The 23,462-nt window shown below is 47.4% G+C and overlaps 1 protein-coding gene and 1 long non-coding RNA gene across 2 annotated transcripts in view; one reads left to right on the plus strand and one right to left on the minus strand.

The window, feature by feature from the left end:
- LOC310681243 (protein diaphanous homolog 1-like) overlaps positions 1–7,114 on the plus strand; it is an 80,558-nt gene extending 73,444 nt beyond the window's left edge. Inside the window, exon 27 of the mRNA XM_083448876.1 lies at positions 6,859–7,114. Within this exon, the coding sequence (XP_083305002.1) occupies positions 6,859–7,040 (182 nt within the window). The 3' untranslated portion in view covers positions 7,041–7,114. The remainder of the gene's footprint in view (positions 1–6,858) is intronic.
- A 6,780-nt stretch (positions 7,115–13,894) lies between these two features.
- On the minus strand, positions 13,895–14,847 carry LOC310681271. Its single transcript, XR_014513191.1, has 2 exons — positions 14,770–14,847; positions 13,895–14,082 (listed from the first exon to the last, which is right to left on the minus strand). It is a non-coding gene; the product is annotated as an uncharacterized lncRNA (long non-coding RNA).
- Positions 14,848–23,462: the final 8,615 nt, after the last annotated feature.

Consider the following 23,462-nt stretch of genomic DNA (forward strand, 5'->3'; position numbering starts at 1 on the left):
TTGCAGTTGGGGAACCTTCACTATGATCCCTGGTTTGAACAACATGCCATGTCAAACCTTGGTTTAGCTGCTGGCCTGTGCTGAGCCTGGGGAGGAGCAAAGCAGCCGCAGTCTCCTCCTTGGAATAGCAGCAGCTGCAATAAGCCTGCCACAATCACTTTATTAGAGTGTTTTAAGGCGGGTGGCACTGTGGTCTAATCCACTGAGCCTTGGGATTGCTGATTGAAAGGTCAGCAGTTCGAGACCCTGCGACGGGGTGAGCTCCTGTTGTTCGGTCCCAGCTCCTGCCAGTTTGAAAGCACACACACACACACAAAAAAAGTGCAAGTAGATAAATAGGTACTGCTCCGGCGGGAAGGTAAATGGCGTTTCTGTGCACTGCTCTGGTTTCAGTGTTTCATTGCACTAGAAGCAGCTTAGTCATGCTGGCCACATGACCCGGAAAAACTGTCTTCGGACAAACGCCAGCTCCCTTGGCCTGTAAAGCGAGATGAGCGCCGCAACCCCAGAGTCGTCTGTGACTGGACTTAACTGTCAGGGGTCCTTTACCTTTAAGGGCTTTTTAGGGTTAGGGTTGGGCTCAAGTTGCTCTGCACTTTTTCAGCAGTCTTAAGGAGAGAGCTAAGTCAGCAGGCAGGGGATGATCTCTCAGCAGCAACCAACCTTTAAGAGGGGCCCATGTGTTGAACAGAGCAAGGGTTGAAGATCCATGCAGTACTGGTTCAATTCTTGCAATATACCAATCTGCCATTTAAAAAGCTTAAATTTGGGTTGGTGTGATGTCTGAATGGAGCCACTGTTCATTCACTGCTGAGTATTACTTGAAATTCCAGCCAGTTTCTGTGTTGCTCCATTCTGCAGATATGCCACATATTTCTGTCTGTACAAATAATAAAAATGGAGAAATGTTCTCATGCTACAGGTGGCACTGCAAAAGATAGTGTGACAGCTTACCCAGGTGAGCCGTGGAGGGACAACTGGAACATGCGGCCCTCCACCCCTGTGCACACATTGGCCCTGCTCCGCTGGCTCCTCTAACTGCCAGCCCTGGGGCCCTTACTGCAGAGATATAGATGGCCAGTCTGGACAGTTTGGGGACCTTAGGCTTCTCCAGCTGCCACTGATTAGGATTAAGAGTCAACCTGGCAGGAGGGGGAGCTAGGAAAGATGGAAGGTAACCACCCACGCCAGTTAGGATGAAGAGTCTGTGCAGATAAATGGTGATTGCAGCCTGGTGATGGCCCAGGCCAGCTGGCAGTCTCTTCTGGCCTCTTCCCTGTGTTGCTTCTTCCTCTCAGCCAATTTCAACCTGGCAAAAGGTACTTCTAGGTACAGAGGTCTCTTGGGCCTGTAGTGACAAAGATGTATAGGAGTAACCCCAAACTGATTCTGATTTCTCCAAAGCTACTTCTCTTTTCTGCTTCAGCCCAGTGGTGAGACTTGATTTCCAGGTTCGTGTATGCTCAGAGCTATGAAATTAATGGGAACCATCTAAATAAGGTAGAGCAGAGATGTACTGCTGATGTCTCCAAAGGGTTTTGCTGCTCTTTCACTGGAATCATCTACTGCTAACATTATGTGCCCTCAAAGAGAAATTGAGACAGCCCCTCCTCATAAAGATTTGGGGGCAGGGAGGGATGCTACATCCTATCACTGCCACAGAGTAACTGCTTATCAACACAATTGGCTCTGATCTTTGACTTTGCTTTCGCTGACGAGCAGCTGTCGCTATTCAGTGGCACTGGCATATTCATGCTAGGATGTGAAGGAATGAAAAAGCGAATAGCCCTTTGTGGGCTCCACTGAATAGCTTAAGTAGTTATTGTGGGATAAGTCAGCAGGGATATTGTTCCTGCTAGTTCATTAAGAAAGGCCTGCCAGTTGCTGCCGTCTGCAGGGAGGAGAATGCACAATAGCCTTGTGTCTGTCCCCATGCAGCTTGCCTCAGTGATAGTCCTACAGTCATGGTTTCAGCCTGATTCAGACAGCCCTTCTGATTTTGATTACTCATCTTGTCATTGACGTCCACAGCCCTGACATCGTGCAGACCATCTGCTGTTCTGGTGATGGACTTCAGATAATGAGGTCATTCCACTTCCTTGATCCAGCTCCTTTTGTTTAGTCTCCATCTGAAATAAAAACCATAACACCAGAAGCTCCATCCACATGTTTTAGACCTAGTTATTTCTAAGACAGGTGGTGAATCTGGTCTGTAATAGCACTTAAGGTTGTAGGTGAGCGCTCCCAAGATGGAGTGCTCCATTCAAAGGGTAGGAATCCCTTCACGTAGAAACCTGGCATGTTAGGGAGAAGAGCATTTGTTCATAGAAGCCCCTGTGCCCTGCAGTCTGAAGTGGTGCAGCCTGGGTATTAATTTGTAACCTCTGAGAACCAAAGCACAATGTAATGGTTCTGTGCTGACTTTGTTGCAGGGGGGAAATGACTTTATCACCTGCTTTGTTCACATGCTTTGGCAGTCAGTATGGCACAAGCTCACGCTTTTGAATTGTGGGTCTCTGGCTGTCCCCCTGCTCCTCATATTGATGGAAGAATTAGGGACCAGTCAGCTGCGAAAGCCTGAACTGATCAAACGTACACAAGGCCCTGTCTCTTGCAGTATCTTATGGGTCATAAGCCCCCTGTAAATACACACAGAGCCCAGGTACTCTGGAATTGTGCAGAGGGGTTTCCTGTTGCCTCTGTTCTCTTGTGGGGAAGGCAGTCAGAGCTTTGGAGCATCCTGAACAGGTAACCTGATGGGCGCTTTTTTTATTTCCTCGCAGCAAACTCTGTCCTGTCCCTTTGTGAGGTGGAGGAACACACACCTGAGCGGGTAACCCATGGGCATGTGGATGTTCTTTCCTCCCACTCCCCTCCATTTGTGTGTGACGTCCTCGTGTGCTGCAGGCAGGAAGTTTGGAAGAGGAGATTGGCGTTCAGGCAGCCTCCCATGCTGGGTTCAGCAGTCTGCCCAGAACTGATTGTCTTTGGGCTTCCAAATGGGTCACCTTGAGTACATGTGACTCACTGTAGTTGGTCCCTTTGAAGTGTGGATCCTTCCTCACTTCTGTCTTGGAGCATGGGCCTGCCCTGCCCAGGACCACCTTCCTGGTTCTCCTGGCTCCTTCCGAGGCTGTTTCCTTGCTGTCTTTCTCCTCACCCTCCTCCCTCCTTGTCGGCATGTGCAGTGTTCCCAACTCCAGTACTGCAGTGATTCATCATCCAGGCAATGCAGCTGGCTGACACCTCTACGTATTCCTTTTTGTCTTTATTGCTTCGTATATTTACAACCCTGAGCTCTACCAGCTCTACGGCTATAGGAAGCGTTTCTCAGGGTTTGCCCTTCAAGAATAGTCCTAGTACAGCTTGGTAGGCAGGCACAAGCAGGTGACAAGGAGCATTTTCTTTGCCTTTAGAATTGTCGTTCTTCTGCCAGTTGCATGTTCCCTTTGCATGATGTTCAGGTGTTTGCTCTAGATGCGACACCAGAAGTGTGCCCTTTCTTTCTGTGCCTGGTGAACTGAACTCTCCATGGAACTGCAGCATCTCAGGTCAGCAACCAGAGTTGCCACTTGGTTCTCCCATGGTTGTCTTCGCTTCTGCATTCTTCTTCCCAAACCCTGGAGTTTTCTCTACACTTCTGTTAGTGATCAGGTTTATGGGCACACTCATGTGGTACAGTGCCATAATGTAAAAGTGTGTGTATGTTGCACAAGTGATGATCTTTGTGTTGAATGTTTGTTTGCCTGTCTTGGCAGGCCAAAAGTGATCCCTCCAGCTTCCCAGATCCTCCTTAACCTTCTCTATGACTGAACCTCTAGCCACTGTCCCTCATGATGCTTAGGGTTTGTGATCTGTATGATCTCCAGTTTCAAGAGGTATCTTCACAGCTTAACAGCTGCTTTGGTATCATACCCAAAACCTGGGGTGCCCGTACCTTTCTTTGCAGCAGAAAGGCAGTATTGCTTTTTTGTGACTGTAATAGGTTCAGGCATGGGACATTCTCTGTTAATTGTCCTTGTCAGAACTCCAGGTGGAGCAGAGGGAAGAGGGTTTGATTTCGTTGACCAAAGCCTCTTAGGGGTCAGCCTGCATGGCAACAGATACCAAAAATCCAGACAAGAGGCAATAACCTCCAGGGCGAGAGTGTACTGACATTATCAGGCGGTTGAAATGTGATGATATGAGCTAGAAGCTATCCATATTTATAGCTTGGAAGACATCCACTTCTCTACACAGTCTGTGCCAAAACATGTGTCTCAGGAGTGTCTCTTCTGAAACAGGTATTGTGCCCCTTCCTAGAAGTAGCGTGTTCTAGGAGACAGTCCTACCAGGTGGTTTAGGTTGCACAGAACTGTGTGTATACACAAGTGTTTTGTCTCTTCAGAAGACAGTCATTAGCAAAAAGGCTTCATCTCAGAAAACACTCTTGTGCTGTTTTTCTCTGAGAACCACTTTTGCAGAATCAGTTTGCCGTATCCCTTTTTCAGCTATATAAGCCCTTGTAAATAAAATAGGACAAAATGGTGTCATTCACTAGAGCCCTTTCTCTAGTCCACAAAGCCAGAAGTCTTGGTTTTTGTGAAGATTGGGTCAGTTCTTACTCATTTTCCAGGCCAATAATTCCAAAACATCAAAGTCCTTGAATATACATAGTTTTATCGTTTTCAGGTACAAGAGTGTTTTCAGCTGGCGCTGGAAAGAGTACAGTGCAGGCGCCTGCTTGATCTCCCTAGGCAGGGAGTTCCCAAGTGCAGGTGCTGCCACACTGAACAATCAAGTTCATTCAGATGCAGAACAGGCACCTGCAGCCCTGCCGTTTCTACCAAGGGAAGCGGTCGAGTGGTGATAAGCCTTTAGTCCAAGTGCAGGCAACCTACTTGGGGAAGATCTACAGCAGGGGTCCTCAAACCTTTAAAACAGGGGCCCAGTTCACTGTCCCTCAGACACTGTTGGGGCCGGACTATAGTTTGAAAAAAATATGAAGGAATTCCTATGCACACTGCACATATTTTATTTGTAGGGCACAAAAAACAGGAAAAACAATACAATATTTAAAATGAAGAATGATTTCAATCAACATAAACTTATAAGTATTTCAATGGGAAGTATGGGGGGCCTGCTCTCTCCTGACCCCCTCCCAGGTCACCTTGCATCAGGGCAGCTGGCTAAGCAGAGCCTAAGCTACAAGATGGCGTCACTGGCAGCTTGTATTTGTACAAGCATCTCACTCTCTCTTGGCTTTAGCCGTCACCTCTCCTGTCTGCAGTGGGGGGTGGGGTGGGAAATAACACTGGCCTATCTGACAGGGTTACTGTAAGGATTACATAACCATAATATCATAAGCAAAGCTGCTCCTACAGCAGTCTCCCCAGCACAGAATCCGCTCAGCTCCCTCCAGTGTTTTGTGACCTCCTAGTAAAAAAGGGGAACTCATCCTCCCAAACAACTGCTTTGCTTTTCACATAAACACCCGCCTTATAAAAAGTTCAGCCCCTGTCACATCAACACATCCCATACACTCTGTCTGGACAACCGCCAGCCCCCTCCAAAAGCCGCAACCCCTTCCCACCAGTTCTGGCTCAGAAAGTGAATTCTCAACATCTCCCCCCCACCTAAAAAAACCCCCAACACGCTTCTACCTTCCCAAACCTCACCCTACAAAACTAGCATATTCATAGTCGATGGTAGGGGAGATCTCTTGGAAGCGCTATGCCAGGCATAGGTAAACTCAGCCCTCCAGATGTTTTGGGACTACAACTCCCATCACGCCTGACCACTAGTCCTGTTAGCTAGGGATGATGGGAGTTGTAGTCCCCAAACATCTGGAGGGCTGAGTTTGCCTATGCCTGCGCTATGCAATTTGCTTTGTAGCCAAAAGCTTTTTAAAAAAAACCACCCACAGATCTTGAATTAAAGCCGCTGCTGCTTAAAAACACCTCATGTTTGAGACCCGTATTCTCCGACGACTTACAAAGAAGCGCATTTAACAAAGCCACCTCTCCTCTTCCTGCCCGCCTTCCTCATGATCTAACCATGATCTTTGCCCAGCAAGCCCCACATGGACGACAAGGAGTTTTGTAACTGGGATTGAGAATGAAGAAAGCCAGAGAAGAAAGGAGAAGAGGGAGGTCAACTTCCCTGAGCTGGACTGGGCTCTGCAGGCACCTCCGCCCTACGGTGTCTGGGCCGAGTTCTTTGCTGCAGCAGCATGCTGCTGCTGGCTGAGATTCCGGGAGACCCATTAGATAGCAGCGGGTTCTGCAGTTGCTGGCCGGGCCGGGTTCAGGACCTTGGCAGGCTGGATGTGGCCTGTGGGCCGTAGTTTGAGGACCCCTGGTCTACAGTCTAATTTTTTTTCAGCCTACAGTTGTTGTCTGTGCTTTCAACAACTACTGTTTAGTGAATTAGCACTGTTAATTAAATAATTATCGCTGACTGGGTACTTTCTGCATTTCATTCCACTCTGACCTCACTGTTTCAACCCCTCCCCGTGCCCCAATATATAAATATCCTTGTAGCTGAGGACAGCAGACGTCTGATGAAGTGAGCTGCAGTCCACAACAGCTTGTGCTGTAATAACTCCGTTAATTTTGAAGGTGGTTTTGCTGCAACTGAGTGGAAACAGCTGCCCCTCTGGAAATGCCCACACTGGTGTTATGTTGCCCATATCCTTACCGTTGGGGTTGATTGAAAGGATTATGTGGAGAGGTTGGGTGGTAAATTTCAGTGCTTCATGTCTCCTTTTCTTCCGAGCAACACCTACCAAAGTGCAGCAGCTTGTTCTTCTGCTTTGGACGTCCTTTGGGAGTTTTAACTTTGTCTTTCTCCTTCCCCTCGTCTCTCTACCCTCCTCAGCAAACAGAAAAGTTGGCTGTGCCGTCACTTCATTGCTAGCCTCGGAGTTGACAAAGGAAGATGCTCTGGGTTCAAGCAAGCAAAACAAGAAGCTAAAGAAGGATAAAGACGGAGAAGCTGAAGCCCCCAATGGAGATACTCCGGATGAAACTTTCACGGAGGGGAACAGCCGCCAGAGCTAGAGCCCAGGCTAGGACTAAAGCCTGTGGCAGGAGAAAGACACACATGCCAGAGGAATTAAAAAACACTGAGTCACTTTGCAGTCTTTGATTTTACTTTTCACAGGCATGAGATGAGGAGACAAATAATGTAATCACTTCTGCCTTGCCCCCTTCTAGGGCTGTTTTACAACTTCTTTTAAGCCTTTCTATACCATAGTACAGGACATCTTGAATCTGCCACCTGCCTTTCTCAAAATCAGAACTACAGAGCTTTCTGCTGAGCATGCACCATAGTTTTGAGCAAAGGTGAGAGCTGCTGCTGTGTTGGCTCCCACACCTGCAGGCAGGGTGAGGAGGACCATGCCATTGGGTAGCAAGGGTAATTCAAAATGGAACCCGCAGGCCCCACTTCCTTGTCGAGCGTGGGTGACGGGAAGCAAGGTCACAATTTAATGTCCCAGCCTCGTGCTGCCTTCCCAGTGCCAACTAAGCATCAAATGTTGCTGAGGGACGCAAAGGCCTTGAGGGCCGTTTGTTGGACCCCGCTGTTCCCTGGTTTCTCTCCTCTCTTGAGTTGTCCTGTACAAATGGTATCAAAAGGCTTAAAATGTCTCCACAGGCTTTCTTCTCTGAGACAAGCAGCATCAAACATCTGGCATAGGGTTGTGGTTGGCCAGTTGGAGAGGGCAGGGCAAGGTCAGAAGAAATCTAGGCCCTCCTCTTCCTCTCTAGTCAGTTCTTCTGACCTTGTCCCGCCCTCTCCAACTGACCAGCCACAACCCTATGCCAGATGTTTGACACTGCTTGTCTTCATACTCAGAGAAGAATGCCTGCAGAGACATTTTAGTGTTTTAGGCATGTAGGCACCAACTGGTGGCTTAACCTGGCCTGGTCCCACAGAAATCTTCCATCTTCCCCCTGTAGGGACAGGTGATCAGAACTGAGTCATCTTGGTGGGTTTCTTTTGATGCCTGCAGCGGCACATGGCAAGACTCAGTCCTCTCCCCTTGAAATCTAGTTGCCTGAATGGGGGGTTTGATGTAGAGCAGGTACCATACCACCACAGCATCACATTTGCTTGCTGGCGCCTTGGTCACCCTTTCCCAAAGGGGGCAGAACTTAGAAGGCTGTGTTTTCTAGGGGTGCTCAGGGAAAAGCAAAGCAATAGGATGCTTGCCAGCATGGAGGGGTAATTTTGTCTGCTGCAGACTGCCAACCTACTTTTTATTGTAGTTTTTGTTTTATTTCATAAGTAAAAAAAAAAAAGTAATTCACAGTGCTTAAGTTATATTTCAGAAGTGTAAAAATTATAATTGATAGAATATTTGGTGTTTTTTTCTGGAGAGGGGATATAATAATTATTTTGCTCAAAAGTTTTAATAAAAAAAGTTATTTGCTCCCTGTGTCCCTTTTATTTAATTAGGCAATACAGTGGGCCCATTATATGTCATTATATTTCCAGAACAGGAGCCCAAAATATCCAATATAATTTGATTGATTGATCTGATCATGATGATGCTAAGTCTCCATTGGGAAGGTCAGTTCAGATAAACCCCTTCACATGTTCAGAAAACCGGAGGGAGACACGAGGACCCTAGCCTTCCAAACAAAACAGCCATCACCCATGCACATGAAAAGTATTCTGCACCCCAATTCCTGCATGTGTAGCGCTCCACACAGTGGAGATCTTGATTGATCTAGGATCCCTGCTTACACAGTGTTGGTTAGGAGTGTGACCACTAGACTCTGCAGCCCTGGCTTCCCCATCGGTGTCTGAGGTGCCCTTGTGTGAACACCCTTAGGCAGCCCATTTGTTCATCTAAGCAGGCGCCCTAGATTCTAGCTCTGCATACAGACCCTCTGCCATCAAATCCACAACCTTGTATAGTTTCATCGTAGCTATATGATGGAAAACAACAGAAAATTTACAAATAAGCAGTTTAGTTTTAAGGTAGGAGCACTGAATGGAAAATTCAGTGTCTCCATTGCACTGCATGGGAGAAAGGCACCACCTTTTAAAAAGTAATACGTAAAGGGCTAAAGTGGGGCCATCTCCTTGGAAAACTCTGTTGCCCATTTTTTTGGAGGGGGTAGCGTCCTCCTCCCACCCTTGGGTAAGCCAATAGACACTGGCTTCTCCATTGATCTGCATGGGATGAAAGAAAGGTTCATCTCCAAAACCAAGTGACAAAACCCATTCCCACCCCGGACCCTGGTGCAATAGGACCTTTGCTGGAGATGGGGTGGGCTTTTGCCCTTGGCTGGCTGTTTTTGGAGTGCTTTTTTCTCCCACCCCCGGCAAATAAATGGAGTCACCACTGCTCTTTAAAAACATTTAGTTGGTATTGCACAATTGTATGTACAGACAGAAAAGTGTACTGGCCACTGCAGTTGTACCAGTGGCATAGGAAGGGGTGTGCGGTGGGTATGGGTCATCCTGGGTATCATCACTGAGCGGGGTGACAAAATGGCAAAAACAAGTGACCCCACGTCATTCTGTTGAGTTCAGACACATAGCTGGGGGGGGGGGGGCACACTGGGCGTCACATTGTGGGGGGCAGCACTTACCGCAGGGCCTGGTCTGCAGTGCGCCCAAGCCATGGAAACCAAGGTACCATTGTATTTAGGAGACGGAATAAAAATGAAGGGGTTGGTTAAATGATGCCAACTAGAAAAGTGGTATGTTGGCTGGCAATGCCTTCACCTGCCCCTGGCAGAAGAGTAGCACCAAGGCTTCCTATGCAAGCAGAAATTGTGCTTCCCTTCCACTCTAAAGGAAAATTGAGATGCTTCCAAATGGCGGTTTATCATAAGATTGCCACTTCTAGTGCATGCAAGCTTATTGCAGCCTCCACACAAGGCCATTGGCATCAAAATGCCAGCCTCTATTCTGGTAAGTAAAAAGAAAAAAAGCCTGTTGTCAACAGCTCATTTGCAGGTAATGGCACAGTCTGGGAGCAGCCTTGGACTTCCTGAGAAGAGACAAAACAAAACGGGAGCAATGACTGGTTGATGACATGGAAGATGCCCCATGAAAAGATGAGTGGCCAAAGCAGGGCAATTGTCCACCTTGTCTGGATGCGCCAGGTGAGCAAATACAAAGACATTGGAAAGCCAGGAGTGGCTAAGCTTTTTTTGGTGGGGAGAAGGCAAATTGAAAGTAATGGGGAGCTGGATGAAATCTCATGTATTGCCTGAATAAGTGATCCCAAGAGGCTCAAATGCCTCTCGTTTCAGTGGGCTTTGTGTGCTGGTACAGTGGACTCTTGAGGACTGGGCAGTTATGGAGAGAGATGAGCGGACGTCCTGTTTCTTCTAAATGACTGTTTAAAAACAACACTGTAAATCAAGCAGCAGAGCAAGAATCTCTACAGCTAATCCCAACAGGAGCCGAGGAACAGAACTAAGCGAGCCAAAGCCAGCTCTCTGTTTCTTCATAATTAATTAATATCTGTCCTAGTTTCACTTCTCTCGTTCATGTGAAACTGTTGCTATGTTATAAATATATATGTACTGGGCTCTCTCACATCACTTCCCTCATTAGTAGATAATTACGTACGTGTGTGTGTGTGTGTGTAGAGGGGGGGGGTGGTATGTCCTCCCTCTTGCTATTTCTAAAACCTGAAAATTGGGTTGCCGGGGCCTGTGGCTCTCTTGGTCCAGCTCACAGGCAGGATCAAGGCCTGTTTTCCACGGCCTCAATTCTGACACAAATATAAGGGACCAGGAAATTGCAAGCATCTTCCTTCCCAGCGTGACTTCCTCAGGATTTTAAAATAGATTTTGCCTCCTGTCAGCAAGAGCAAAACCAGGTGCTTCCAGAGGAAATGGCTCAGCCTCGGGGGGGAAACTTGCCGGGAGCAACAGGGAGGCCTGCAGCCAAGAGCCAGCTCTTCTTTTCCGGCGGGATGTTTTTGGTTCCTTTACACAAGCCAGGCCTGTGACCTGCTCTGTGTATCAGATGCCAGAATTGAAGGGGAAGGAGAGCGAATCTCATTGTGGAAACCTAGTGGGGAATGGCAGGCAGCCCCCTTTCCTGGCTGCTGCTGCAGAATTGTCTCTGAATTATTCATCTCTTCTTGCCCTCCTCTAGCAACAGAAGCCTCTGCTCGGTGCAGGATTATAAAAGATGGAGGGAGAGTGAGGAGGCTGACAGGAGCAGACATCCTCACCATGAGCACAATGGGTCTGGGACTTCTCTGCATACGTGGAAAGGCACCAGCAGGGGGCACCCAAGAGTCATAGGCACAGCGTGACCCACTTTCCCCAAAGAACAAGCAAAGTTCTGCATGGAGACCGGCTGTTTTCAGATAAATAAAAAATGGACTCCAGAACAAAAGGGTCCTTTAATGAATGGAAGAGAACCAGCAGAAAGCAGAATGGCTTATTCCTCTTGGCAGAGGTGGAGGGGGCCGACACAGGAGCTGGAGAAAATGACCAATGTTATACATGCATTCTCTCTCTCTCTCTCTCTCTCTCTCTCTCTCTCTCACACACACACACACACACACACACACACCCCTCCCTTATGTTTCCCCTCCAATATCTCCCTCCCCATGCTGCCCAATCCTGCAGAAACAAGAGACTCCCTGGTTCTCTGTCTCCTTCCATTCCCCAGCTGAGCCTGCTAAAGGACACATTCTGCAGGGATTTCAGGCACTGACTTCGCCTGGCTCCTCTGCCGGTGGTGGAGGCAGTTGGGTGGGCAGGACTGCTGCAAGGGGGGCACCTTGCTGGTGCCTACTGCCCAAGGTGACTGCTTCACCCCATTGCATGGGTGCAATGGCATAGTCTGGATTCCGTGCCCCCCCCCCCCATGGCAGACCTCGGGTTCTCAAATCTCAGTGGGGCCTTGTGCAATGCCAAATTGCCACCTCCCCCACCTCTCATGCTCCATTCCAAATAACAGTTGCCGTGACCCTGAGTCATTGCACCCAGTATGACCGAACTGGTTGCACTTGCGTAAATCCACCTCTGTGACCCATGATGCCTAATGATCTCCAGCCTGGGAGGCTGTGGGGCCAGAGGCAGCTGCCTTGGGCTGTGACCCCGTGGGCACCTGCCCCCTGCCACTGTCAGAGAAGTAGCGGTGGTCTTTAGTGAGGGCTTGCAGAACTTATGGGAATGTTCAGGGATGCAGGAGAGGATATATTGTTTGATTATATCCTTTCCAACTTGTGTTAACAAGTTCTACAGTTTAGCAGAGTAACATTCCCCTTTCTAAACTTGCACAGCGGATGCGTTTGCTCAGGCTCGCTAAAATACATTTCGTTGGTAATTCCCCATTTAGTCCCTCATAAAAAGATAGACACGACACAGTCTTCTATAAAAGTATAAAAAAGAGTTTACTCACTCACATTCTGTTCACAATTAGATCCCAGAAGGCTGACTTAAATTAGAAAAGTAATATACACCTGGAAACTATCCCATAAGGAGACAGCTCCTTTGTCCTCTCTTGGCTGCAAACATCTTAGGCTAAGCAGATGCTGCTTCTTCAACGAATGTGGTCAGAGAGAGATGGCTGACCAGTCCTGCTCATTTGTTACCTGGGCAGGTGAGGCCACGCCCACCTCTAGTCACATGCAGAGGAAGTCTGTCCCAGCCTAGGAGAAACAGGAAGTTCCAACTGGCTGGTCCAGACATCCCCTTTTATGTCCACTCTAGGGATGTTGTACTTGACTGCTCTTGTGTTTCACATCCCACAGAACTCATGCACCATCTTGCCACCACTTCTCACTCCTGCTTTCTGTGAGTTTTCGCTGGAACCTGGAAGCCATAGCTGTGTGACCCAGGCAAGCAAGCCTTCAGTGGAGGAGAAGTAGAGGGGGGTGCCTTACCATTTTGCCTCAGGTAGTGAAGCGGGCTGTTTCTCCCCTGGGGAAGTGTTGGCCGGGTGGGTGCAGGGCGTGGTGAGCATTTCATGGTATGAGGAGGTGGCGTCCGCAACCCTAAAGGAGGCAGTGGTGTAGCCACTCCTGGGAAAAGCTGGTCCAGGGCCTAACAGATTATAACAGATATCACCTGGATGCAAATACAGTGGACGCCTGGATTGTGAACGTGATCTGTGTGGGAAGCATGTTCACAACCCACAGGGTCCGCAACCCACAGCGCCATGTCTGCGCACGCGCGGGTCGCAGTTTGACGCTTTTGCACATGCGCAAGAACCAAAACCCGGAAGTAACCCGTTCCGGTACTTCCGGGTTCGGCGTAGTGTGCAACCCGAAACCACACAACCCGAAGCGTCTGTAACCCAAGGTATGACTGTACCCACTTTTGGGAAAGCAGGGTTTAGAGGGTTGTGTCAGAACAACTGCAGACATTCCTGGATGAGGCTGATTATCTGGATCCATTTCAGTTCTGGGCTTCAGGACCAAATCAGCCCTGGTCACCCTAATGAGAAGGCAGTGGGAGGGCAATCCTGGTCAACATTGCAGTGTCTTTTGATGCCATTGAGCATGGTGTCTCTCTGGACAGACTCTGTGCAATAGGTATTGCCGACACTGTGCTCCCACCTGTTCAGGATATGTCTGGAAAGTAGAACTGGGAGAGTGGTCTTTGGGCACATGACTTTTATGCTATGGATTGCCACAGGGCACTGTTTTGTCCCACAATCCCCCCCCCCCCGATTCATTTAAAATATCCCAATTAATTATTAATCTGGGCATATCTCAAAATTTCCAAAGATGGTAAAGACAGGTCTAGTTCATTTACATGATGCGTATGAAGGACAGGAAACCCTTACAGGTACTCCAAAGCTAAGTTGGGAGCAAGGAGAGTTTGCTCACTCCAACAGGCAGTGTGTTTTATCTAATCATACCTTAAAAGGAGGGTTTCAAAAGCTTTTAAGTGTAACTGCTTCTTCTAAAAAGAATAAATTGTTGTTGCTGTTTATTATATCAAGTAGATGATGACTTTACTGAAACTTGGTGTAGTTTTCCTTTGTACCTGAGTAACAATGGACAAACTCTGCTGGGCAGCTATGGTGAGATGTAATTGATTGAACTTTGTAGTCTGAGAAGGGAGGCGAGGCGAGGGGCTTTGTTCTTGTGTTACTCTCTGTATACTGTAAAATAAAGGAGAAAGGTGAAATAAGAACATTTTTTTAAAAAATCAGCTGAGCTTAAATACTAGAAAGATGGAAGCTTTGTAAGTGTTAGGTTCTAGTTCGCTCCCTCTTGGCGAGCCTGGGCCACTCATGGATCCAGCCTTCCCACTATGGTGGACGCTCGGGATGCGAACATAGCTGTCAAAGTTTCCCTTTTTTAAGGGAAATTCCCTTATTCTGAATAGGATTCCTCGCAAGAAAAGGGAAAAGTTGACAGTTATGGATGCAAACGTGATCCATGCGAGATGCACGTTCACAACCTGCAGCGTCCGCAACTCGCAGTGGCGCGTCTGCGCATGCGTGTGTTGTGATTTGGCACTTCTGCGTATATGCGACCGCTGAAACCCAGAAGTAACCCGTTCTGGTACTTCCGGGTTTCGGTGGTCCGCAACCCAAAAAAACACAACCTGAAGTGTCTGTAACCTGAGGTATGACTGTAGTGCCTTCTGCCAACGGTGAATGTTCCTGAACCAGAATATGCTGACCACAGAGGTACTCATGTTGCTAACCACAGTTTGTGTAACATCCTTTATGGAACACACTGTGACTATTGCCAGACTGCAGTGGCCAAACTGCCCACTATATAAATTTATTCATAAAAATCTGGATATTTCTCAACCAAAAGAGCAATTCTATTCATTTTACCTGTTCCTTGCAGGAGGAGTGCTTGGTGGGTTGTAGCAGCAAAAAAGCAATGGTGAACTATTTTCCAAAGGACATCAGAAGATACTGCTGGTCAGGCCTAAGGACCATCCACCCAGCCTCCTGTTTCCGCAGTAGCCAGACAACCACCTGTGGGAAACCTGCAAGTTAGGAGAGAGCAAAAGCACTCTCCCCTCATAATCAGTGAGTTTTGGGTGAAAATGTATTTGTTATTTTCTCTTCAAAATTATCCTTCAGATATTTATCTTTGTTTTCATGTTGATTGCTATATTTGTTATATGTGAGAAAATCAATTTACACCATTGATAAAAACCATGAAAGTTCCATTTTACCTGCCAAGAAGACCAACTCCTGTTCACAATAAAGGTAAAAAGAGAAAAGAAGGTAAAGAACCCTGGATGATTAAGTCCAGCCAAAGGTGACCACGGGGTGTGGCTTTCATCTTGCTTTCAGGCCAAGGGAGCTGGCGTTTATCCACAGACAGCTTTCCGGGTCATGTGGCCAGCAGGACTAAACCACTTCTGGCGCAACCGGACACCGTGACGGAAGCCAGAGTGCACAGAAACACTGTTTACCTTCCCACCGCAGTGGTACCTATTTATCTACTTGCAACGGCATGCTTTTGAACTGCTAGGTTGGGAGGAGCTGGGACAGAGCAATGGGAGCTCACCCCATCGTGGGGGTTCAACCCCCCCCGACCTTCTGATTGACAAGCCCAAGAGGCTCAGTGGTTTAGACCACAGCATCACCTGTGTCCTTGTTCACAATAAACCTGGCTTCCACTTATAATTTCTGGTGCTTGACTCTTCCTTGGCCTTGCCCCTAGAATGCCCATATCAGAAGCCAGAGTGACAATGTCTCCTGTTTCACAGCAGCCCTCGTTTCTTCAGAATGGATAGTTTTGTTCTGTTTTTAATATATAACACTTTATTGGAAGCTGTAAAAGGAATACAGCTACAGCAAATAATGCAAATAAGTCGTCGTCTTCTTCTTTGGCAATCACTTGTAGCCAAGTAAGATTGTCTTCCATGAACTCGGTTTTAACAATGAGTCCGTAAGTGACTGTGGAGGCCAATTCTGGATCCGCACATCCTTCCACAGTGGGAACATTGGTTTCTGGGTGGGAGTTGATCATGGTGTGGATTTGCCAAGTGTGCCTTCCTCTTAGCACGTTTCTCCCTTGCGTCCTGGAGATGATTTGTAAATGCAAATAAGTAGACCACAACAGTCTTATGTCATTCACACATAAGGAAAGCCATAACCCAATTTACAGTCATATCTCAGGCATGTGATTCATTGTTAGTGGTCAATATGCATCTTTTCAGTTTGTGAACAGATTCAAACAAGAAAGAAAAGCAAAAACAACAGTTAACACTGGGCATCGCACAGCCAAAAATTTCTAGTGTTTTGGCTTAATTATAGCAGGTTTGTATCTCAGCTATTGCAGGTGAGCATCAAACCAAATGGTTGGGATATTCGGAATGAATAACTGAGCATCTTTCTTGTCAAACAAGAAAGGCTTGTTTTGCCTTCATTGTAATTGGGAGAATTGCAGCTGTCAGTGACTCACGGAGCAGATGTTTCGTTTCTCGCTGCTTGGGGCCATTCACAAACCCTGCGCGCACGCGCACGTGGCGGAAGTCCTTTCGCCCCTGCTGCTCTCCCCAAATCCAGCCCCGCTTTCCGGGCTGATGCCGCCGTCTTGTCCGCCACCAGGGGGCTCTGCGCGCCGTAACGGGCTGAGCAAGGAGCGAGCAAAGCAGGCGGCGACGCGCAGCGGCTGCCCGGGCCGGGAGGCGGCGCGCCTGTGCGCGCAAGCAAGGTAGGATGCTTGCCTGCCGCATCGTAAGGAAAACTGGTCCCCCTGGATGGCGACTGAATAATGTTGCAAAACACACCCAGCGACCCAGCTCTCCCTCGCCCACGGGCACGCGCGCGCGCGCACAGCGATGCTGGGAAGTCCCGGGGTTTCTGCAAATCCATGGCGCCGGCAGCCAGCCGTGCGAGCAATTCCAGCGGCGGAGAGCGCCTTTATTGCGCAAGGCATGAAGATGGCTCCGCGGTGGGGCTTCCTCGGGTCCTTCCCGGGCACGCGCTTCTCCCATTAAGTCGAAGGCAATGGAGCTGCTGCTGCTCCGGGCGGGGCGCGGGGAGCCGTCCTTAACTTCTAAACGGAGATGTGTGGGGTTTTGAGGGATGTTGGACATTTCGCTCTCTGTTGTTGTTGTTTAGTCGTTTAGTCGTGTCCGACTCTTCGTGACCCCATGGACCAGAGCGCGCCAGGCACTCCTGTCTTCCACTGCCTCCCACAGTTTGATCAAGCTCATGCTGGTAGCTTCGAGAACACTGTCCAACGATCTCGTCCTCTGTCGTCCCCTTCTCCTTGTGCCCTCCATCTTTCCCAACATCAGGGTCTTCTCCAGGGAGTCTTCTCTTCTCATGAGGTGGCCAAAGTATTGGAGCCTCAGCTTCACGATCTGTCCTTCCAGTGAGCACTCAGGGCTGATTTCCTTAAGAATGGATACGTTTGATCTTCTTGCAGTCCATGGGACTCTCAAGAGTCTCCTCCAGCACCATAATTCAAAAGCATCAATTCTTCGGCGATCAGCCTTCTTTATGGTCCAGCTCTCACTTCCATACATCACTACTGGGAAAATTTTGCTCTCTGCCTGCCCCCAAAAACCCACTGCAGGGCCAGGTAGTGAAAGCTAGGTTGGCATTATACAATGGTCAAGGCAAGGCACTCCTGCTATGCTCAGATGCACGGACTTTTTATTACAGTACAGTGGTACCTCGGATTACATACACTTCAGGTTACAGACTCCGCTAACCCAGAAATAGTACCTCGGGTTACGAACTTTGCTTCAGGATGAGAACAGAAATCGTGCTCTGGCGGTGCGGCAGCAGCAGGAGGCCCCATTAGCTAAAGTGGTGCTTCAGGTTAAGAGCAGTTAAGTACGGACCTCCGGAACGAATTAAGTACTTAACCCGAGGTACCACTGTACTTAAAAACAGAGCAGGGCGCTCCCTCCAGCTAAACCCTGCTTATTCTAGTGCTCCTTGAGACTTGCGTTTATCTCACAGACAAGAGGGATAAGTAACTGGCAGGGAAAGGGTCGACCCCCTCTCCTCTCCCCCCCATCCTTTTCTGTTGCAAAGCCCCGTCTCCCAAGAACACACTTTTTGCAATGGTGAAAGGGCCCGTGGGGTTCCTGCAGTGCTGACCTTCATATCAGCTGGCCCTTAGTTGCATGACAGACAGGTGAGCCTCTTGGGCTCCTCCTTGGGGACTCTCCTGCTTTTCTCAGGTGACTCATTCCTGTCCAACAAGAAATGCCTTCCATTCTTTCCCCAGCTTCCTCTCAGTGTTTCTGGCCTCCCTTTCCAGATATGTTTTCTTAAAGGCTTTTGTTTCTGTGGCAAGCCTGAAACTGCTCCAGCTTCTTCATTAAAGAGAAAAGGCCAACCATAACACGACTTGCATTAAAGGTGAGCCACACAGACTGCTTGGATTGCAACTTTCCATTGAAAGAGCTCTGCAGCTCACAGAGAACCATCCAATTCCTTGGCAACCTGCCGTGCTAAGGCTCCCAGTGTATCTCTATAATTAGCCAGTGGAAAAGAAAATGTGAGCCCTTAGCTCTGGGACTTATGAGGAAGAGAGGTCCTCTGGTCATATGCAGAGTGCATTTCCACAAACACTGAGTACTAGGCACAACCCAACTAGGATTGTGGGATTTAAGAGCAAGGCTTCCAGATGGGCAGATGCAAGCTCTACAGAGGCCTAATTCCCAGCACTGGTTGTTCCGGTTTTTTATATAAAATGAAATAACCACTGTCAGTTTCTCTAAACACTAGTCCCATTTCAGACAGATAGTTAGCCCAGTGGTACACTCTGCTCTATATGCCACTGCAGTTATTCTCAGTGGTTGTAACTGCTGTGGACACTCTTTCATGGTCTGGGAAGCAGCATGTATTTTTTCTTCTTCTCTACTACATGCTGTGGCTAACCCTCTAATTCAAAAGGCTGGTGCTGAGTGGATCTCATCACTTTGCAGCTACACAACATGCCATTAGCCCCTGCTTAGCACAAACCCCTTTTTTTGCATCCATGGAAGGAAAAAGTGCATTCTGCCAGGTGACCCTGTAAATGTAAAACGTAGACACAGACACAGACACACAAACTGGTACTTGAACTGGGAATTGTCCCCCTGCCCCGCCCGGTCTACCTGGTACACGGCTGTTTCCCTACACAGAGCCGATCTGTTTCTAGAACAGAACGCAACCAGGTCTCCGTGTCCACTCTCTTTGCTGCCATGCCCTTTCCCCAACTCTTCCGTTCTTCAACTTCAGAACAGAGTTTGTGATCATCTGGAGGTAGCGGAAATAGTGGTGAAGTTTGACATCAGTCAGATTTTCCCAACCTCACCCGTGTTGAGATGGAGCCTTTGATCTTACGTTTTATCCTTCCGTCGCAGCTTTAAACTGGTGGCATAGGAACTGCTTTCCCATGATTTGCACAACTTCCCATCATAGCCAGGTTACAGGCCACAGGTTGGATCAGAGTCCTGGAGAAATCAATGGGAAAGAATAAATTGGCCGTGACTCACTTTTCACAACAAATTGGGGCTTAAGTCCAACTAGTTTTGTCTGGGTGATCTAACCCAGGAGTGGGGAACCTCAGGCCAGGGGGCCACATGCAGCCCCACCCACCCACCTGACTTTCAGAACTCTTCCCAGAGCACCCCACCCCCTTTGAGGGGCTTTGGCCTGGCCTGGCTGCGGTGTGACCCTGAACTCTGAGCAGGGCCAGGAAGGTACAACAAGGTCATCTAGTCCAACCCACTGAAATGCAGGAATTACAGCTTAAGAATCCACGACAGATGGACATCCAACCTCTGCTTTAAAATCTCCAAGGAAGGAGAGTCCACCACCTTCAGAGGGAGTCCTTTCTTCCTGATGTTTAGTCAGAATTTCCTTTCTTCAAACTTGAATCCATTGGTTCGGGTCCCACCCTTCAGAGCAGGAGAAAACAAGCTTGCAGTTCTTGTTTGTTTGCTAATTTTTTTTCCTTTTTTTTTTTTTTTTTTTGCACATCCATAATATAGCTCCAGTTTTTCCTTTTGTTAACTAGATCCTTTCAGAATTCAAGGAAATTGCATTGGTTAGTTCATTCAAGGAAAATGAAGGTTATTATTAATGAGATGCTGCAGTTGCAGTTCTCATGTTAACAATTTATATATAACATGCTGACACTTAGTCTTATAAAGCTTTCTTCGGCAGATTTCTACAGTAACCCACATAAGTTCAAAATATATAATGTTAAATGTCGAGCCTCAAATGTTGTTCTTAAATGTTTTACATTAGGCATAGGCAAACTCGGCCCTCCAGATGTTTTGGGACTACAATTCCCATCATCCCTGACCACTGGTCCTGTTAGCTAGGGATGATGGGAGTTGTAGGCCAAAAACATCTGGAGGGCCGAGTTTGCCTGTTTTACATTGATAAAAACATCTATCGTGAAGTAAAATTCCCTTCTGTAAAGAAAAAAAATGTTTTAAAATTATTGTTTGGCAGCAATCTTTCTCGATTCAAGATGGCCACCGATCTGTGAGGCAGGGTGAGGCAGCTGATTTCACCATTTTATAGTTTTATTGTCCTTTTATTGTTTTATTTTATTGTTTCACTGCCCTATTTTATCATTTAATGGTTTTACTTCCTTGTTATCTTGCCAGTCTAATGCAATCTTTCACATCTAGCAAATTTTGCTCATACTTTTGAGAGGTCCATCCCAGCTCAGTTTATTCTCTGCCTTTCCAAGTTTCCAAAATAGCTGCCAGACCTTTGTCCCTATAAATGTCATAGAATCCTATGATTTCATCTTGTCAAAGAAAATAAAGAAAAATACAAAAAGGAGTACTGAAATATATACATGACTCCCTGGCCTAATTTTACCTTCCAGCTCAAAATTAGGAAAATCATGTCTCCATCTTGCATTAGGCATGTTCCTTCTCTGGCAGTTTCCCCATCAAACTCAGTAATACAATGTTTATATTCAGGCAGGTGTGTATAGGATTGCACTGTGATCAGCAGCCAGCAACTGTTGCTATCTCCCTTGGGTTAAAAAACAAGCAAGCAGAAAAAGGAAATTGTCTCTGCAATCAATAAAGCAAAATCAAATTCACACACACATGTAGTAAAAGGATATATAATTTAAACAGGCAAGTAAGAGCCTACAGGATAGCTCAGTCAGTAGAGCACGAGACTCTAATCTCAAAGGTTGTGGGGGGTTCTTGCCCTACATTGGGCAAAAAGATTTCTTCACTCCTCTTCTTTCTTCTTCTTTGGCGATACCTTGTAGCTGAGTAAGATTGTCTTCCATAAACACAGTTTTAACAATGAGTCCGTAAGTGACTGTGGAGGCCAATTCTAGATCCACACATCCTTCCACAGTGGGGGCATTGGTTTCTGGGTGGGAGTTGATCACAGTGTGGGTTTGCCAAGCATGCCTTCTTCTTAGCACATTTCTCCCTTGTGTCCTGAGTTTGAGTGTCTTCAAAGCCCATGACACCTTTGGTAAAGGCTGTTCTCCAATTGGAGCGCTCGCAGGCCAGTGTTTCCCAGTTGCCGGTGTTTATACTACATTTTAAAAATTTGCCTTGAGACAGTATTTAAACCTCTTTTGTTGACCACCAGCATTACGCTTTCTATTTTTAAGTTCGGAATAGAGTACTTGCTTTGGAAGACGATAATCAGACATCCGCACAACATGACCAGTCCAACAAAGTTGATCTTGAAGAATCATTGCTTCAACACTGGTGATCTTTGCTTCTTCCAGTACACTGATATTAGTTCACCTGTCTTCCCAAGCGAGGTGTAAAATTTTTTGGAGACACCATTGATGAAATCATTTGAGGAGTTGGAGATGGTGTTTGTAAGTGGTCCATGTTTCACAAGCATACAGTAAGGTTGGTAGTACAATAGCTTTGTATACAAGCATTTTGGTTTCCCTGCGAATGTCGCATGGAGATTCACATTTCTTCACTGCAGGGGGTTGGACTAGATGACTCTCGTGGTCCCTTCCAACTCTACGATTCTATGACAGCAAAGTGTAATAAAGAGTAAAGGCAAATTGTAATGCACATATTGTGAGCCATATTCAAAATCCTAGTGCAGCCTCAGAGCTGCTTTAATAAAAGCTGTGACTTGGTTGTTGTTGTTCTTGGCACCCCTCTGATTTGAGAGAAAATGCCTCCGGGGGCAAAGTCAAACCGCTGGAGACTCACAGCGCCTGCTGTGGCTGGAGAAACCGGGAATTCATAACTGCTGCAATCCCACATTATTCTTGCTGTGTTAGCACCACAAAGTGATCTCCCCAGGGTGCAAACCTGGGCAGTCCAGGGCTGCCCAGACAACAAGACACGCCCTCATGTATATAAGCCTTTTTTCTGTCTACCAAGGAACTTGTGTGTTTACCTAAGGATTTGTATTTTCAGAAATAGAGAAGCAACCACTGAATTCATTCAGCAGTCCTGGGTTGCAACCACAAGTCTGCAAAGCACCTAGTAGAGACTTAGTCACTTTTAAAGTAGCCAGAATGGGGCGGGGGGGGGGGACATTCCTACCCCAAGGCATATTGCAAGCAGATCCCTCAACAGGGAGGCCACGAGTCGGTACTATTCAGAAGACTAGATAAGCCCCCAGAGCTTCTAGCTGCTATCTCACCATACTTGGCCATAGAGTTCACCGACAAGACATTTCTCCGTCCCTCTCTGCTTTTACTGCTCCATCTTTCCATTGCCCCCCTACCCAACTGGTTGCAATTGCTGCACTTGGGCTGAGCGTGGAGAGGTCTCTACTCGCTGGAGCCAAGGAGTTGCTATGCTGGCATTCCTGAATAGTTCCAAAACACAGCTCTTGCTCTTGAACAGTCATACACTTGCAGGCTGCGGGGGGGGGGGGGGGAGGCAGTGTGGGGGGGAGAGGTTGCTAAGAGAGTGCTGGGTTTTTTCAAGCAAGTAGTCAGGCAAGCTACAGGCGGGTTGTCTCTTGAAAAAGCAAAAAAGAGATTTGCTGAATCAGGGAAATACCACTGCCCGCCTTTGCATACTATTATGCTGCTACTTCCTCAGAGAGAAAAATAAATTGGGAGCTGTAACAAAAGAAACAAGAGCTTCCATCTTGCGGTAGGACAGTCTGGGCATTGTTTTCTTAAGTAACCAAGAGTTTCCACCATTCATATTAAAAGTTAGATACCCTCAGTCTGGGCAAGTGGGAACCCAAACATGGAATATTTTCTTGGGAGAAGCGACAGATCTTAGCAAACTGCCTTCATCTAACCAGGCAGATATGAGGAGCCTAACACAAGGTTATGCCTAGTCCTGCGAGCAAACTGTCAACTTCAGGTTTCTATTTTCAGCTTTTAATTAAATAAAAGTAGGAGAAAAAGAAAGCACAAAGATTAAAAAAACAAAGTGATTTCTAGCTAACCTCAGACTCAGTCAGTTCCTCAGTTAGTTTCAGCAGCCTGCAATAAAGTGCAGCATCGTTTTATGTGCAAAGGACATAGAAGTTGAAGTTGAACAAGCAGAGTTCCTCAGGGCCAAGGGAGGGCATAACTAAAAAACAACCCCCCCCCCCATTTTTATGTCTCATGTTTCGCAATGATGGCCTGC

This window comes from Podarcis tiliguerta, assembly GCF_965153285.1.
Source record: "Podarcis tiliguerta genome assembly, chromosome: 7".
Lineage (NCBI taxonomy): Eukaryota > Metazoa > Chordata > Lepidosauria > Squamata > Lacertidae > Podarcis > Podarcis tiliguerta.